This window comes from Elephas maximus, chromosome 10 (assembly GCF_024166365.1).
Source record: "Elephas maximus indicus isolate mEleMax1 chromosome 10, mEleMax1 primary haplotype, whole genome shotgun sequence".
Classification (NCBI taxonomy): domain Eukaryota; kingdom Metazoa; phylum Chordata; class Mammalia; order Proboscidea; family Elephantidae; genus Elephas; species Elephas maximus.
In genome coordinates, this window is record NC_064828.1 from 16,043,813 (window position 1) to 16,062,530 (window position 18,718).

General features: G+C 41.8%; 1 protein-coding gene and 1 long non-coding RNA gene across 4 annotated transcripts in view; one reads left to right on the forward strand and one right to left on the reverse strand.

The window, feature by feature from the left end:
• Window positions 1-18,718, reverse strand: part of EIF2AK4 (eukaryotic translation initiation factor 2 alpha kinase 4) — a 112,876-nt gene that overhangs the window by 21,540 nt on the left and 72,618 nt on the right. For all 3 annotated transcript variants that reach the window (XM_049897405.1, XM_049897406.1, XM_049897407.1), the window contains exons 19-27: window positions 16,184-16,285; window positions 13,853-13,906; window positions 11,546-11,782; window positions 10,206-10,281; window positions 9,662-9,783; window positions 6,094-6,143; window positions 4,986-5,154; window positions 3,713-3,829; window positions 1,851-1,916 (exon numbers count right to left, since the gene is read on the reverse strand). In XM_049897405.1, the coding sequence (XP_049753362.1) occupies window positions 1,851-1,916; window positions 3,713-3,829; window positions 4,986-5,154; window positions 6,094-6,143; window positions 9,662-9,783; window positions 10,206-10,281; window positions 11,546-11,782; window positions 13,853-13,906; window positions 16,184-16,285 (993 nt within the window). The remainder of the gene's footprint in view (window positions 1-1,850; window positions 1,917-3,712; window positions 3,830-4,985; window positions 5,155-6,093; window positions 6,144-9,661; window positions 9,784-10,205; window positions 10,282-11,545; window positions 11,783-13,852; window positions 13,907-16,183; window positions 16,286-18,718) is intronic.
• LOC126083550 (uncharacterized) lies at window positions 491-13,838 on the forward strand. The gene is made up of 4 exons (XR_007518856.1): window positions 491-544; window positions 1,032-1,227; window positions 13,062-13,133; window positions 13,752-13,838. It is a non-coding gene; the product is annotated as an uncharacterized LOC126083550 (long non-coding RNA).

Here is an 18,718-nt window from a genome sequence, read left to right on the forward strand (position 1 = left end):
CCTGGCACCAGGACAGCCTCCATTATATATGTCCAAGCCAGAATTCCTCCTCTTCACCTTTCTCAATCTCAGGAATGTCCATTACTACAGGCATTTCCATTAGTAAATGCAAGGACAGGAAGGCCAAGTCTGACTCATTCTAATGCCCTCTCTTCCTTTTGTCTGCATCGTCCTATCTGCAGACCTGGGATGCGCCTCTGGTGTCCTCTCCTGCAGGCAGCTCCTGACCTATCTTTCTCCCTGGCTCAAGTCTTGATCCCAGATCCCAGCTCTCACCAGCTGTCCCTGTCGTCCTGTCTGGAAGAGGGCAGGGCTAGAGATTACCTGACTGTGGGCCAGGCACATTCCCTGGCACTAATCAAATACACAACTTATAATTACTCTTCACATCATACAACTGACAGTGAGAAGAGATTTGGCAAGAAGCCAAGAAGCTGACATTTAGCCGCTGATGCGGCTGTATCACATGCCACTGTATAACGTTGGTGAGACTTTTCAGAAATAGGACATTAGTTTGAAGAACCTTTCGGGCTTGAGCCTTCAGGTAGGGAATCACTGAATTAGACAAACCTCTTGAATTAAAATTGTATGATTTATAATTTCAAGCTTTCCTTGTACCTGAGTAGATGGTTTATGCTGTTCATAAACGGGACTATTTCTGCACATAGCTGCGTGTTGTGTACCCGTCTAGCGTATCTAGAGAATCATGTACACACAGTTCTTCATAGTTGAATACCACGCCATCGGGCCACCTTGCAGATCTGCTCCAAGATTAAACATTTAAAGTTTAGCCTGGCTCAATTTTCACAACTCCTGGTGCGCTGTGTCTGGTTTACTTTCCCTACCTGCCAACAGTATGGGTGATTTCTTTAAACCGCGGTTGATGTGTGTGTGTGCTGTGAAAGTTGGTCTAAGGAGCCAATGGCAGATATAAACTGCATATATCCCCTTGGGGCTTTTTTAGCACCAATATGAACTGGTTATTGATTTGGTCTGTGGACCCCTCAACTTACTCCTCTTTATATCCCCAGCACTATGCCTGCCACCCTGCACGTGTCCAAAAGATTGAGTGACTGCCTCGCCTGTGTCCGATCTCATCTTCATCTATCCCATGTATGAATTTCACCATCACCACAGAATCACGTAACAGAGTGTCGGAACAGCCACTAGACTGGCTCTGGGAAAGTTAAGAAGAAAATTCCGTCTTATGTAAATATTCAGAAAGAGGTAAGAAATCTCTGTTGTCTTCCTCTATTCAGCTACTCTGTTAAGTGTGGGTTACTGTGCCAAAGATCTGGGATCGAGCTGCTGCTTGGAAAAAGAACACAACAAGCTTGTTTCCCCCATATGACTTTCCTCATTGCCAAGGGGCTCACATGTAAGATTTTAGGAGGAGAAAATGTGCCAGGGAAGCAAGAGCTTTAATTCAAGTCTGAGGAGCTAGAAGACCTGGAGGGATACCCAAGTGAATCTGCTGAGCTCTGTGCCTCACTCTAGTCCACAGAGTCGATTTCAGGAGAAGATGGCCAGTCCTATCTGCTCAGCGGGGGCTCTACAGAGCACAGTCTTTAGAAGAGGTGTAAAAGGAAGTAGCTGGTGACTAAGAAAGAGCAGGGTGATTACAGCACATTAAGAAGAGCTGTGGAGAGGATATTCTTTGATCACAGTATTAGTTTCTCGCTTCTCCTAACTCTAGAGGTTGCCATGGTACCTATTAACACTCAAGGGAAAAACTGTGTCTGTGAGGTGGCAGGAAGTGCTGCTACTTTACTGCAGGAAGGATTTGGTGACATTTTCTGGTCTCACAAAACTACAGAGAAAGCTGTAATACACTGCTAGAAGGTACTTACACTATTAGAAGACAAAGACAGATTACAAAATTTAGCCTCCACTTCTCTCCTCGTCAGCTTTTCCGTCTAATGTAAAAGAAAAAGGTAGCAATCAGTGTCACCAAATTTGGCCTGTGTAAAATACAATTTCCAGACAAATTTTGACAGTTATATCCTTCATCTTGGACAAACTGCTCTAATCATAAACAATGAATTCTGTAATTAAAAAACTTACTTTGCAATTCACCAAAAAACTTCTTTCAATTCACCATAACTACAGTTGTTTCAAAATTGGAAAAACCCTGATATAAAAGAATTAAGCAGGAGGACATTGTACTTGTTGGATGGCGAGGCCATCCAGATTTGGACGGGCTTCATCAGGGCATTTCTGTTGGGCGGGAAGGAATGACTTTGATCAAAGCCAAATACTGACAGGCTCTGAGCACTTCATCACACGCTGGCAGATGGGGCTGTGGTGTGGGACAGGAACAGAATGAGCTGAAGCCCCTTGCACAATGCCTGGTGTTTCTGCCAGTCTTACTGCCACATTATGCTGTATCTGTCACTGCCCAAGCAGCAGCCACACTCTGGGGGGAGGGAAGAGCCATTAGGAAAACAGTACAGTTAGGGCCTACCAGATGAAAGAAAAGCTCGTTAAGCCTTTGGCGTATAAAAAATAACAAGCCATTACAGACTTCCACTATTAGCTCTGCCTTAATCACAGACTGTCTGGCACTGTTGGTTATTGAATCTCCTGAATGTCTCCCATTTTCTTAATTGTAAAAACAATATTTAACATAAATGGAAATTGGAAAAAGATAAACATTCACCTCTATCCCGGCACCATAACATAGTGGCTATTTAAAATTTTCAGTGTTACCTTTATGCTCTGTATTTGCATACGTAGTGTAAGGTATATTACTTTGATATGGCTAAATTAGGGAAGAGCAATGGGAGGTACCACTGCCTCAGTCCCACAGGAAGGAGATTATAAATGAGGTCCCAGTCGGGGTCTAAGCCATTTCAATCAACCAGAACCTATAAACGACTCTACTGATAAGCACAGGTAGGTTGAAAGAGTTAAGAGCAGGCATGAGTCTTCTATTCTCAGTATTAATACTCCCTCTCTTGGCCACTGTAAAGATAATAACATTACTTGTTGAGTTACTTCATGCAAAGAGCTTAGAACAATGCCTGGCACATAGATGTGCCCAATAAATGTTAGCTTTTTTGGCAAGTGTCAGGACCAATTGCTAAGCGAGTCTTTGCCTCAAGAAGTAGGTCATTGAAGAACTTACAAATCAAATAAGGTAATTCAATCCTTTTAAATCAGAAATCACTCTTTAAGAAAACACCCTGGAGGACAATAGTAGCATGGGGCTTAGAACAGAAAAAGAGCTCGGCAAACGTTTGTTAAATGGTGATACAATCAAAGCCAACTGGTTTTTTTACTTTAAAGCAATGAGGGAAGTAGTTCAACTTCCAACTCAAATTCAGATGTTCACTTTGAATTCTGCATAAACACGCCAACTCACTGAGTCAGGTATATTTCTGGGCCACTTTCAGAGCAACTCACCAGACGGATGAGAGCAGGTGAGAGTTGGACTGTGTGGTACAGTGGTTAGAATGTCCCTATGCTGAATTCTAGTTTTAAATATGCTTCTTAAACCAGCTACGAACTTATGGCTCATTCATGGCTTATCCACGTTCTGCATTTTAGTCCAATGTAGACAAAAGATTTCCTTTATTCTTAAGGCAGGCGGGGCAGGGGGAAGCAAACAAACCTGGACTTGACTCTAACAGTTTTATGGTTCTATCAGTACAAAAATAACCATGAATTATCATTATCCTTTGCTATCAAGTCAAAGTAATTAAATACTTACCACAACATCATACAGAATAATGTAGACTTGACTGAGTTTATCTTCTGGGATCCCACAGTGTAAGAGTATGGCTTTCAATAATGTGGTATGGTTCAAGTAAATGCTGTAATTTCTTTCCTAGGATACAGAAAAAAAAAAAAATATTTTCATTATAAAAGCGATATAGCTACATGAGCAAACCTGGACTCTTACCACCAACCTCACACAACGGAGGGATTGAATTTTAGCGTATTTCTTTCTAGTTTATTTTTTCATATGTGTTCTTTTTGCAAAATTGTAGTCAAAGAGTAAAATATAATTTAATACTTTATTATATGTGTCAAAAATGCTCTGACTGGCCTTCAGCTATATAAGAAAGCCTGAAGGAGTTCACACAGATTTCAAAGAGGGTGAGGATCTGGTTCAGTAGTAACTGACCGCCAAGCACAGGCTGGTGGAATAGAAGTTACTGCCACTTTTGTCCACACAAGTCAATTCCCACTTGTGTACAGTTGTGTATACAGACGAAGCAGTAGCTGTGTGCTGAGTGCCAAGCGGTGGGGTACACAGAGAGAGGGGACACATGGACTCCCTCCTGAAATTTCACATACTTTGATTTGGAGAAATCAAAGTGAAACATGGAGGACTCACATCAGGTGCTGAAAGCACTGAGAAGAAAAGGTGACCGTCAACCAAGGAGGGCGCAGCCAGGCTTCCTGGGGGGAAGGGACTCACAACAATGGCTGCTCAAAGGGCTGTGTGGACAAAGCAGCACCGTGACTGTCGGCACAGCGGTGGCAGTGAACAGAGCCTGCTTGTGGGACAGGGAGGGGTGCCTGACTAGAGCGAACGGTTGTGCCAGAAGCAGTCCCCACTGGCGTAGGCAGTGTGCGAACGCTCGATGAAAAGTGAAGCCCAGGAGTAAAAAGACAAGGTTTTTTTTTTTTTTTATATAGCAGGTGGGAGTCACCGAGGGTTCTGGACAGAGCAGCAATGGGCTAAAAGCATCCTAGTAGGCATCTTAGCCTGGTTTCTTGCATTTTGGAGGTATTGGTAGAGGAACGCCGTTCCCCCCACAAAGAGACAAAAACAAAACCAGCTCCTGTCAAAGGAGAGGTAAGAACCTGAGATTAACCTCAAAAGCAACATGGTCAAATTGTTTTCAGTGACTTCCGTAAAAGTGTGCCTGTCACTGGCACACGCTGAGAAGCCGTTCTGCAGCTACGGCTTTCCCCACCATGTCTGGTAGAAGAATGCAGCGGGGGCCTGAGAGTTTGAAGACAGGGGAAGGAACCTGGAGCGCGGGAAACTCCTGGATGATTTCGTAAATAGTGTAGATGATCTCAGCAGTGGGCAGCGAGCTGCTGGTGGTGGACGTGACAATGTCAAATGCACACTCCAGCAGTTCTTTGGGGTGAAACCGGTCTAACTTGCGAGGTCTGAACACACGTTCTATACAGTACCTGCAGAGACAAAGCCAGGTTTCAAAGGTCATTGCTTACTGGAAGCAAATACATGTAAGAAACTGTTGGACAGAAGAAAAGAAATGAAGATTTTAAAAACAACGGATCAGTGGTACGATCGGCAGGGCTTCAAGATGGAACGGCCCCAGAACATTCTTGCCCTGTGATACTATATTCTCCGATTCACAGTTTTGCCACTATTAAACTACGAGGCATCATTATCTAAAAAAATATCTGAGAGAGATGAAATGACACAAAGACAACTGTGTCTTATGTGTTTGCTTTCTACCCACAGGGCTACCCAGACCTTAGGACCATGGCTATAAACTGTTCACTTGGGGCTGAGAACAAAAGCACATAAAGAGCTTTGAATTCATCCCAAGAAAGGGGATTTAAAGTAGGGTGCCTCGGTGACAACAATACCCCTCCAATTTCTGTTTGACTCCTGTGGTATTTAAATGTGTGGAAAACCTTTTCCCAATGCTAAGTGCCTGGAGGGCCTCGGTGCTCAGCCTTCCTGCTGGGTTTACTCTGCTTCTGTACAAACGGCTTTTGTTCACCTACCTGTGTGGGCAGTTTTCACAGAGAGACTGTCAGCCCTTTGTCGCTGCAATTAAATGTTAAAAAGGTCCATCTGTGATCAGGAACAGCCAGATGTTTTTTCAAGTAACCATTTGTGAGAATAATTAGTGATGTTGCTTGTGGAGATTTAGGAGGCATGGAATAGAGGGAACCCAGCTGTGACATTTCTTCTAAAGAGGAGGCTGACAGTCCTGGTCACCCGATAGAATGTGGCGCTCGGACCCGGCCTCTGAGGACACTCCAAGCTCAGTACTTGGGACCTAGGGTTCTTTACTTTGTAAGGCTCACAGGAGATACCACATCCTTCCTTGGCTTCTTGCCCACAGCCACTAAACGGAAGCCCCCATTATGTCTTACCGTTTTAAATTCAATATATTATTTCTGGCCACATATCTTGCAAAAGGAACCTGAAAGAGAAAGTTTTAAAGATCAATGTCAAGATGTGCTAATTACCACACTCCCTTAAAAAAAAAAATAACAACTTCATTGAGACATAATTCACACACCGTAAAGTTCACCCTTTGAAAGTATACAAGCCAGGGTGTTTAGTGCCCCCACGAGGCTGTGCACCTGTCACTGCTCATACTCCTTACAACGTTCCGAGTGCTTCAGTCAGGAGCAGATACACGTGACACTCAAACACCAATATAACCACGGTAGTGTTTCTTAGGTTTTTAAATTTGAGAAAAACCTGCTTTTGAAATTGGAGCTGTATGAGGCGCCCTCCTTTCAAGCTCCTTTCTTCAAGTATTCTCTGCCAAATGTTTATTATGCAAATTAAAACCAGTGCAAATCAAATTAAAATCTTCAGTGACAATTTTTGAAAAGTGTCACTTATGACAACAGAATCAAAATGGGTATTATTTCTTATTGTGGATTTCCTGATTTTCCTAAAGATCTCTTAAGCAAAATTCCTAGTAAATACCACAACTTGTAAAACTATTGTCAGATTACCCCAGGAGACCTGAGATAACATCATTAAGTAACGAGTCTAATTCTCAAAGGGCATTTTATTTATTTATTTGCATTTGTACAGCTCACAGAAAGAGAGCTGATATTTGTAAGTTTGCACTTTAGTCTTCCAATATTCAGAGAACAAGAATCCAATTTTAAGTACAATAATATAGCTATGTAAATGTTTGCACTCCTTTCTTTTGTAGAGCTGGAATACCCAATGTACCATTTATTTACCCATAAAGTAAAGGAACCCCTGGGTGGCACAAATGATTAAGCTTTCGATTACTAGATGAAAAAGGCACCTCGGAAGCAAGGCCTGGTCATCTGTTTCCAAAAGGTCACAGCCCTGAAAACCCTGTGGAGCAGTTCTGCTCTGCACACATGGGGTTGCTGCGAGTCAGCATCAACTCGACGGCAACTAACAACAATTTAAAATAATCCCAAACCACTTTACTTACTACAGAAGAAAAACAGAAGAGTATGGAAAAGATTTCTTCTTAAACAATAAAAGCAAAACACGCTCTTGCAATAAGCCACACACACAGAACATAAAAAAAGAAGACACCTTGATTCTGTTCTCCCCCACTCGAGAAAATGAAGCTAAAGGTCCGTGTGTATTCTTTGCCGCCTTACTCTATGGTCATATAAACAAGCTGGTGTGCAAGGTCACTCACACATGTAACAGTGTGCTTACACCCCCACACAGACCATGGGCAGCAAATGCAGAGTGTACGTTATGTGTACACATAGGTTTTTAAAAAACTTTTTATTTCTTTATGACAAAAATGGGATCACATTAGATAGCCCTTTGAAATTTATTTTCCAGGTACCAGAGAAATTCCTACAGACCAAACATAGATATGAATTTAACTATTACATATATTTAATTGTATATATAATAATTACACATATCCGATCAATATAAAACATAGATCTAAATTTTCTTTTTAATAGCTGATTAATATCCCATAATATGGATGCACTAAAATTTCACGATTTTTCCACTAATGAACACGCTGCGATTTCAGTTTTGACCCCCGTAACAATAAAACCAAACCCACTGCTGTCGAGTTAATTCTGACTCATAGCGACCCTACCAGACAGAGTAGAACTGCCCCACTGTGTTTCCAAGGAGTGCCTGGTGGATTTGAACTGCCCATCTTCTGGTTAGCAGCTGAACTCTGAACCACTGTGCCATAAGGGCTCCGACCATAACAATACTGCGGTAAATATCCTGCAACATTCACATACTAATGTGTTTTTATTTCTACAGATAAATTCTTCAAAGTGGGATTGTTGGTCCAAAGGGTGCATTTAAAATTTTTTCATTTTACTAAATGCTTTCAGATTACTTTTCTAAAGATTTAGCAATTTACATTTCCATTGCTAATGTATAAAAGTACCTATTTCCCTATGCCCTTGCCAGCCCTCCAAAACCAAACCAAACCCGTTGCCGCTGAGTCGATTCTGACTCATAGCAACCCTATAGGACAGGGTATAACTGCCCCATAGGGTTTCCAAGGAGTGCCTGGTAGATTCAAACTGCCGACCTTTTGGTTAGCAGCTGTAGCTCTTAACTCCTGCCCTACCGAAATATTTTTGCCAGTCTGATGGGTGAAGTTGATAGAGCTTTGATTTGCATTTCCTTATTAGTGAGGCTGAATGTCTTTTCAGATGTTTATTAGTCATGTGCTCTTCCTCTTCGGAGAACTGCCTGGTTGTATGTATTCTTTGCTCATTTCTCTACAAGGCTGTCATCCTTAAAAAAAAAAAAGGGGGGGGGGCAATATGTAAGCCCTTTTTGTAGGTGAGGGGTATGAAACCCTCATCTGTCATGTGCATTGCATCCTTCCAGTCTACTATAGGAGTTACAGATGAGCTTGCTAGCAGCCAAGGCTATGTGGATGGAAGAACATAAGAATGCTGCTGTCAAAGGGAACCCTGGGAGGTCAGAAGAAAGCAAGCAGGAGAAAAAAATCACCACATCCAATTAGCAGAGACACCTGCTGTCATGGATTGAACTGTGTCCCCCCAAAATACCTGTCAGCTGAGCTGAGCCATGATTCTCAGTATAGTGTGGTTGGCCACCATTTTATGTGATTGTCCACCATTTTATGTGATTTTTCTATATGTTGTAAATCCTGTCACTATGATGTAATAAGGTGGATTAGTGGCAGTTACATGGATGAGATCTACAAGATTAGGTACTGTCTTAAGTGTTTTGAGATATAAAAGAGAGAAGCGAGCAGAGCGAGCAGAGAGACGTGGGAGCCTCCTACCACCAAGAAAGTGGCACCAGGAGCAGAGTGCATCCTTTGGACCTGAGGTTCCTGTGCTGAGGTGCTCCCAGGCCAAGGGAATACTGATGACAAGGACCTTCCTCCAGAGCCAACAGAGAGAGAAAGCCTTCCCCTGGAGGCTGGAACCCTGAATTCAGACTTTTAGCCTACTGGACTGTGAGAGAATAAACTTCTCTTTGTTAAAGCCATCCACTTGTGGTATTTCTGTTACACCAGCACTAGATGACTAAGACAACTGCTAATATAAGAATTTAATTGTTCTAGACATTAACATGCCATGAGTCAGAGCCAACTCACAACCACAACAGACATTAGCATGTTAAGATCCAGCCAGGAGGTAGAGAAAAAAACTACACTTATTTATCTGAGTTGGCCAGGTTAAGCCACTGTGGCCACCTGTGGAGCCTAACCGCGAGGTGTGACAGTGCAGGGTGGTGTGTTGTAAAGCCACAAGCACTTGTGCATTGCAAGGTGGCAGGAAGGAGGGTCAAGCATTTACTAAATTCCAAGAAAGTTCTCAGCCCGAGAACACTCTGAAGTTTCTCAAAGGTGACATTTAGAATGTAAGCCTAGCAAAACTGCTGGGCAGGGGTACTCCTTTAACACAGACACCATCACTGGGACCAGACATGGCAGCCAGGCGGTTAGCGGAGCGTCCCCAGCCTCACCCGCAGGTCAAAAGGGAGCATCACCAGCATCCCGCTGTGGTCCATGAACAAGGCAGCTTCGTTGTGCTCGTATATTTGCTTATTTCGGGGAAGCAGTAGCGGGGTACACAACTCAACGGCTCCTACACCAGGGTAGAAAACAAAATTAATCATCACATTCTCATTCTTCCGCAGAGGCAACTTAAAATGAACCAAATCTGACAGTTAACATAATCTGCTTCCGGGACAACTGACATCACCATAGTTGATCCTCAACTGTCTACATCTGCTGATGGAGAGCTCATGTAGGGCTAAGACTGCCCATTAGGCATATTTATGACTCCACCGGCCCACTGTATTTCAGTAGCAAGGTTGTCATCTTCAAATCAGTTTCTCCTTATCAAGCCGAACTGTAAAAATTAACTTGAACTTCACATGGTATCAATTGCTTATAACTGAATTTAAAAGTAAAATGAAGTTATACTCAAATCCATTCATGCTACTTCCTAGTGATAAAAAAAAAACATTTCTTGAGAAGGGGTGAGTTCTTTTTAAAAGGACATACCGTGTCTCTTGAAGATGCGGATAATGGTTTCACACACGTGTTGCTGTATCTTGGCTGTGCGGATTGAGAAGTTGCCCTAAAAAATGAGCAGTTAAAATGTCATCATAAAGCCTAATCAAAGAGATTCCCTAAAATATTAATATGTGGCTTGCAGTGGGCATGACTTTGCTTATTCCCAGGATCATAAACGAAATCTCAGCAAGTCAGGGAAGAAAAGCCCATATGTCTTGCAATATCTCTGCTGCAGAAATCGAGAGCTGGACTTTCCAGCAACGGGAAGGCCATCGGGGCTCAAAGCCCAAGCTCTTACCCACTTTGATATATGCCTTTCAGAGAGATAATCAAATACAAATGTTCTCCTTGGGATTCTTGGGTACACTGTGAAGAGATCAAATAGACCTGAGGGTACCAAGCCTACCGCTCACACACTTATGGTGATTCACAGTAGGTCCACTGAAAGTTATGTGGCATTTACAAACTTCGTAAAGGGCTGTTTTTTTCATTCTTTTCCTTATTATGAAATAACACAATTTCACAGTTAGAAACAATAGATGAGCAAAAAGACAAAAAATTGAAAAAAAGATCACCTATAATTCTGCATATATATTTCTAACATTGCCAGGCAGCAAAAACTATGTTTGGCTCTTAAAATCTACACTGATATTTCACAGATTTTACCACTTCTCCCTCTGCTACTCTAACTTTCAAAAAATTATATCATATTTTAAGCACAGAGAAACAGAATATAACAAATATCTGTGTACTCACCGCCCTGCTTCATCAAATCTTAACATTCTGCTATATTGCTTCAGACCTTTTATTTTTGTTTTAAAGAAATAAAATGCTGAAGGCTCCCAAACCTGGCTGTGCCTCAAGCCATCTAGGTGCTTTTAGAGAGCGCTTCCTGGAGATTCAGTTGCCAGACTTGGACCCTGGGCATCCGCCCTGTTCAAAGGCCTCCTAGGTGATTCCTCTCAGCCAGTCAGCCAGCCAGCACTGAGAGCTGCTGTCCCACCTGATCTGAATCCCAGCTGGTTAGCTGTTTTAGGGTCTGGGCAGTGAGGCCAGGGCTTAATCTCTAAGTGTGCTGTTTCTTAATCTTTTGGGTGGGTGGGGAGGGAGGTACATCAAGAACTCCTTTAAGTAAGTGTTACGGGCATGGCTTTTCATTTCAGAAAAATGCATATACACCAATTTTGCAGATACTTGTAGGGGCTTCACAGACCTCAGATTAAGAATTTAGGTTGATCGCATTAAAAAAGTCCCTTAGGGATAGGGACTGACTTGACTCTTTTGCAGACCAGGTTAAGCAATCTTTGCCAAGCATGCCTTCAGCCCACCTTCAGGATATCGCTGTCGTAGGTGTAGTCGATGGCAGGGGGGATGTGCTGGGAGAAGATGTGGGCCATCATGGTGCGGTAGGCCTTCCCGTCTACATTGGCCAGGGTGTGGTGTAGCACTTCGTGCAGCTCCGATTCCTCCATCTGCGGCGGGGGCAGCAGCTCGCTCTTGAGCAGTTCTGTGGCCGTGGGCCGCTTGGCTGGGTCGTGGTTCAGCAGCCAGGAGATGACGGATTTCTGTAAGGAAGCCGAGGCACACCATTGACGGGATACAGTGGAAAATACTCAGGAATTCTCCTGACAAGTCAGTGGTTGGTTCAGGCCAAGCAAAAGGCACCATATGCCTTGTGCTTGGTGCATTTTAATTGGTATTTCAGGAATCTCTGAATTTGTCATTTTCTTTCTATACTTAATTATGGCCACAGAGTTGCACAACGTGGTAATATGAATATTTCTTAAAAGATGATGCTCTTTTTTATATTCTATTGTCACAAACAACCAAAAATCCTCAATTCAACAACTACGTAGAAAGTGAACACACCCAATATAAACACATACAATGTTGTGCAAAAAAGATGTAAGAACACAAAGCAAATAGCTTTAGATGCCTAATTTTGGCAGATATTATGATGCACGGTAGCCAGGAATCCTTAAAGCAATATAAAACATTTTGTTTTTATTTTTTTCTTTGTCATTTATGTTATTTGTGTTGATCCCATTCTCTTGATTTATGTTACTCATTTGTTATACCTTCACAGCGAACGCCTCATTAGGCAGGGAACCATCTGAAGGCAAGCTAAACATCTGAAAGGTTTCCCTTAATGATTCTTAATTCTCATTTCTAATACGGAGTTACAAGGAGTTAGACGACTATTGAAGAGATCAGAGAACCTTAGTTTCTAGATGAAACTTATTAAGTATTTTCTAATTACATATCTTTAAAATATTCTACCCCGTCTTAAAAAAAAAAAAAAAAACCCTGTCTTAGGCTGAAGTAAAAACGCAAATATTCTCGTGTTTGTAGTTTCAGTAAAATTCCTCTGCCATGATAGCTACAGATGTGGAAATAATGAGTAAGACTGATCTTGTTACAGGTAAGGGCTATGAAATGAACACTTATGACATCTAGAAACACAGAAAGAACTCCATTCAAATAAATTATACCCACCCACCCAGTGTCTTTGAATCGATTCTGACTAATAGCAGTTCCATAGGGCTTCCGAGGCTGTCAATCGCTACAGAAGCAGACTGCCACATCTTTCTCCCACGGAGCTGCTGGTGGTTTTGAACCACCAACCTTTTGGTTAACAGTCGATTGCTTTAATCACTGTGTCACCAGGGTCCCTTAAATAAAGGATAATAGCTAACAAAAGAAGTAGAAACATAACTCAAGGTACCTTCCAATGGTTCTTCACTATTTAAACAATGAGGCAGAACTGGTACCTATAGCCATAAACGCACTACAGGATGTTAGTGCTAATACAAATAAACGCTATTTAATTCCTTTATTTTACAGGTGAGGAAAATTAAGGCCTAGAAAGGTTAAGTGACGTGTCCACCCAGATACATAACCAATAAGCAAGAAAAAGTAAGTTACTGCACTGTTCTATCTAGGTTTCTGTTCTCAACGTTAATAATTCAGATGAGAGATTTTGCCTTGATTACTACTGTTAATAAAAGTCAGTTTAAGGATTAAACTACATGACAAGAGTGTTAACTAGTGAAAGAGGCCTCACCGAGACAATCAGCACTAAGAGAAGGCACATTAGAAGCACAATACCCAAATTCACTGATTAGCCGGAAGCCAATACTAACCTATAGCGTGATTTACGCAAACACACACACACACACTCGGGTAGTTATGGTACGGACAACTTTGTGGTTGAAAATATTGTCTAGAAAATGCAACCCTCCGTCTTCACAATCTGAACTACTTCAACCACGGAATTATGGTTTTAAATGATACTTCTTAAAAGTTCCAAGCATTTTTTTTTTAAAAAAAACAATGAGCTGTAAAAGCATTCTCTTTTTTTTACAACAGCTAAGCCAGGGGCCAAATAGCACTTCAAAAGCACAATGAGCCACACAAGAGAACCCTGCAGTCTGTTAATTTGCTATGCCAGCCTTTGATATTTTTATGGTGTATTTCAAGTCTAATAACATTTGAGTGCTTCATCTTTTGATATTTTCCCCACGTTGTTCCCAGGACACAAGAGAATGAGTGGCAGACAATAACTAACTGAAAAGAAGAAAAACAGTAATTAAAACTCAAGAGTGAAGACAGTAATAAATGCATCAGAAAATTACCTGCTTTGCATGCTCACCATCATTGAAGTCTTCTGGAAACTTCGGCGAAGTGGGCTGAAAGGATATTATATTCGAATCAGTGAGGGCTTGGCAGACGGCCAGTGAAAGCATCATTCACCAGAAGCAAGAAAATCAAATACAGAAATAAAAATCTGCTAACAAGGTTAACAACAACAAAAACCAAACCCAGTGCCATCGAGTCGATTCCGACTCATAGCGACCCTACAGGACAGAGTAGAACTGCCCTACAGAGTTTGCAAGAAGCGCCTGGTGGATTCAAACTGCTGACCCTTTGGTTAGCAGCCGTAGCATTTAACCACTACGCCACCAGGTTAGACTGACTGAGAACTGATGCCCATTCTTCCAAATATGTATCATTTTAATAGAAACAGTACTCAAAGGACAGCCTAGGTTTAGAGAAAGCATCTCATCTAAGGATAAAGGTGTTTTTTTTGTTTGTCTGTTCTTAGTAACTTTATTCATAATAGTCATGAACTGGAAACAATATAAATATCCTTCAACGGCAAATGGGTCACATATAAATTGTGGTCACATCCATAAAATGGAATGCAAAAACAGCAATGACAAGAAACACTGCTAATACACATGTAACATGGATAAGTCTCAAAAGCTAAATAAAACCAAGCACAACAGTCTATATGAATTTATGAATCTGTTTGTATGAAATTCTAGTAAGGGAAAAACTACTGTGCCTTAAAGCAGATCAGTGGCTGCCATGTGGGAGAAGGGGCCTGACTGCAAAGGGGCCTGAGGAACCTGAGAACAAAGTATTTTAAAATCTAACGTTTCCAAGAAAAATAAGGTCCTTTTTGTTAAACACAGAGTTGAAAACAGGCAAGACGCCAAACCACCAACACAGACTGATAAAAAACCGTTAACACAAAAATCTCTACCTCCCAAAAAGTTCTCAACGGTCTGATAAATAGGGCTGCAATTATGAGATTAACTTGACAGTTTAGATACTCTTGAAATCAGAGAACGAACATGACTTTTAGGCTAAAGAAAGGCACCTCAGTGAGGCTCAGTAAGGCCATCGATGCCATTCGCAAGTCCAAGCAAGGACGCTTAATTTACTCTTGCACTATGTGAACACAGCTGTTCACACTCCGGACAATAAAATATCTCAACTGTTTCCCAAAGCATCTAGAGGAGTATTCTTAGTTACAAAGTATGATTTAACCTAACAGACACTCCTGCTTTGCTCTGTTCAGTAAGAGGAAGGCTCTCCATTCCTCTTGCTCACACATAAAAAAAAAAAAAAAATAGCTGAATCTAAATCGTCCTCACCCAAACATTACTCTCCATTTTAATCTTAATGCCATTTCCAATGCCCATCCTTGATCTCACACGCCGTAACGTTAGTCCCTTTTAGTTTGGGCAATAACAGAAAAAAAAAAAAAAGCAAAGATTAATCCCAAGAACACAAATGGAAATTTCATGGGGTGAAAAAAGTAAGGCCAGTTCAAGTGGTTGATATTTTCTTAGGTCCCTTTTTACTCTTGGTCATGGTGCTATTCTTTAGGCGTTACTACACCAGGTCCGTTCTGCTGTAATCTTTAATTTCTAGAACTATTCATTACCCTTATTGCCCGTTCTCTCTGCTGTAACTGATAAAATATAAATTTTTTTTTTTGATTCCTCCTTTGTTTTAAAATCAAGGGTAAATCTCTCAGAATAATTTAAAAAAAAAAAAAAGTAATTTTAACCTAGCAATTTCTGCAGGTAAAAACCAAAAACCAGACCTGTTGCCACAAAGGCGATTCCAACTCATGGCGATGCCATGTGTTACAGAGTAGAACTTCTCCGTAGGGTTTTCTTGGCTGTAATCTTTATGGAAGCAGATCACCGGGTCTTTCTTCTATGGCATGGCTGGGTGGGTTCAAACTGACAACCTTTATGTTAGCAGCTGACTGCAAACCACTTGCGCCACCTAGGGACCTCTTTTGCAGGTAAGATTTCCAAAAATAAACAAAACTGGGGAAAGTTTCTCATCACTGGTTGTGTAGGCAGAGGAAGGTTTCCACTTACTAGACATACAGAAGAGAGACCAGTAAGATCTCCTCTAAGTGGTGACAGTCTTTGGCTACCAAAACTGCTATTTATAAGACCTTAAGTGAGGTGACTTCCCCTGCTTAAAAAATGTTTCACTGCAAATGAGAGAGCTGTTAGCCTGGCAACTAAGTCATTAAAATTACAGTAGAACAGCTTCTTGACAAAGATAAGGACCAGAAAAACACCCCGCCCTGAATTCTGATCTCCATGGAAGATTAGGTTCCTGGAAATTTATACAATAAAACATCTGATACATACATCTCTGAGCTGGTTGAGAATAAAGATCCTTTCTGAGGCCGTGACCATGGGATGATAGGACATCTCAAAGAAGATAATACCCAGGCTGAAGAGGTCCACTTTCTGAGGGGGAAAAATTGTATTTAATGAGCCTTGATATCAAAGTATAATTTACCAGAGAATTTAGGATGAGCACTGCTAGCTGGAAAAAAGTTTGCATAAATGGAAAACAAGCCACACCAGAAAAATTTGATGATTTATTTTAAAAAATTACAGATATAAAGTCTAAGTGAGATATTTTACGTTTAGGTTGTGATAAAATATTTGGCCTGAGTTGTCTCAACATTTTCCTTGAAAATGAATTGCAACTGGCTTTTTTAGCTATACACAGATGCAGTTAAACACTGGCTGAAGACTGAAAATAATGCCTCAAGAGAATGGACAACCAAGATTTGTCATTACAATTTGCTTTTTCATCTTTACTAATCATCTTAAAAGTGAAACACAGAACAAATCTGCAGCTAACAGCAAAGGTCATCTCCTGACTGCAAAGACATGCCAATGAGGATTGAGAAAGGACACACCAGGCCGGGAAAGATCATTTTCAAGAAAAACTCTTAAAATGAATTTGGACTCAAGGAATCACAGGGGAGCCTCTCAAATTACCACGAGTGACCTCTGAAGTCATAAAAACAAACATCCACTGTGGCATTTTCTATCGTGTTGGCTGTAAAAAGCTGGGACATGCAGAGAAGCACCGAGAACAAAACAGAAATCACCTACCATCTCACTGTTCAGGGTATTTACTACAGATGTTCACTATATGACCACTTTGATTTTTTTCTCTTCTCTGTATACACACATGTACATACTACAAGATTACAACTACACTATTCTGTGTAATTTCTAGTCACTCAATATTGTTCGACGTTATTCTATCATTCTCCTAAGACAGGATCTTAACGATATATGGTGTTCACTTCTATGGGTGTCCCATAATTTATTTAACCAGTCCCCTATTTTTAAACACTTAAGTTATTTTTCACTAGTATAAATAATGCTGTGATGATCCCCCTTTTTTATTGCTGTAAAAATATAGATAATACGACGTTTGCCAATTCAACACTTCCCATGTATATAATTTGGTGAGATTGATTAGGTAAATCATTTTGTACAACCATCACCAATATTCTTTGCCAAATTGTTCATCCCATAAACTAAAGCTCAATGCTTCCTAAACAATAACCCCCCACTCCTGGTAACCACCCTTGAACTTGGATCTCTACATATCTGCCTATTCTAGGTACTTCATATTAGTGAGACCACACAATATTTATGACCTCCTCTTACAGAAATCTCTTTGGATGTCCCTGGTTGCTTCTTCTGGATACATTTCTAAAGGTAGAACTGCCAGACTGAAGGGCAGAGCACTTTGAAGGATTTCACTATGCTCTGCCAAACAGACGCAGGAAGATGACCCCAAATGTGCCCTCATGCCCACGGTGCACATGTCCGTCCCCGACACCCTCACCCTCACGGGGTACCGGGGGGCCTGCTTCAGCGCTAGATGCTCTGATGTCACTGTCCAGTGGACCCTGTCGGAAGCAAACCCAGGCTTGAGTTTCTACTGCCAGCCTGATCATATGCTTTGGTGCCAATTTCCTGCCTAACTGTTTAAACAGAGAGCTCTGCACTCTTGGTCTAACTGATCTCAACCAGTCTCATGCTTTAAATCCCATCTGTGTGCCAACAGCTCTCAAATTTATACCTCCGACTCTGACCTTTCCTCTGAACTCCAGTCTTGGCTTTCTAACAGCCTACTGGACATCATGGCTTTTTTTATCAGGCATTTCAGACTTAACATGTCTCAAACCCAATTTTCCTGCCATCTTTCTCCTCCTACCCCTTGTCTCTTCCCCAGGCTTCCTCATCTCAGCCAACTAGTCTTCACCCAGTTGCTCCAGGTAGGAGCCTGGACGCTGTACTTTTTCCTTCCTCTTCCTCACCTAACATCCACTCCATCAGAAAATTCTCTCAATTTCTTTCCAAAATGTATCCCGCATCTGGGTGCATCTCTTCATCTCTACCGCTATCACTGGAGTTCCAGCTACCAGCCTCCCCACTGGACTTCTGCAAACCTCCTGGCAGCAGCTAGGGCGAACTCTCGCTCAACAGTCTTCAGTGGCTCCCCATGCACCTCAAATAAAACCCAGACTCCTTACCACGGCCGACCTGGCCCTGCTCACCTGGCCTCTCTTCCAGCTTCGCCTCCGGCCTCTCTCTCCTGTCGCTTACCATGCTGCAGCCACACCGGCCTTAACTGTGTCCAGCTATCTACCACCCGGGCTCTTCTCCTTTCACATGCTATTGCCTCTGCTTCACCCCCTTTCCCTCCAAGGCATGCTCCACTCCCCAACTTTGCATGGCCTGCTCTGTGTCACCCTTTATCCTCAATGCCATCCTCTCTGGGAGGCCTCCTTTGGTCAGTCTAAGGACGCCCTGCTGCTCTCTTGGCAGTGGACCCCATCTCTTTTCTTCTTAGCACTTAACACAGTT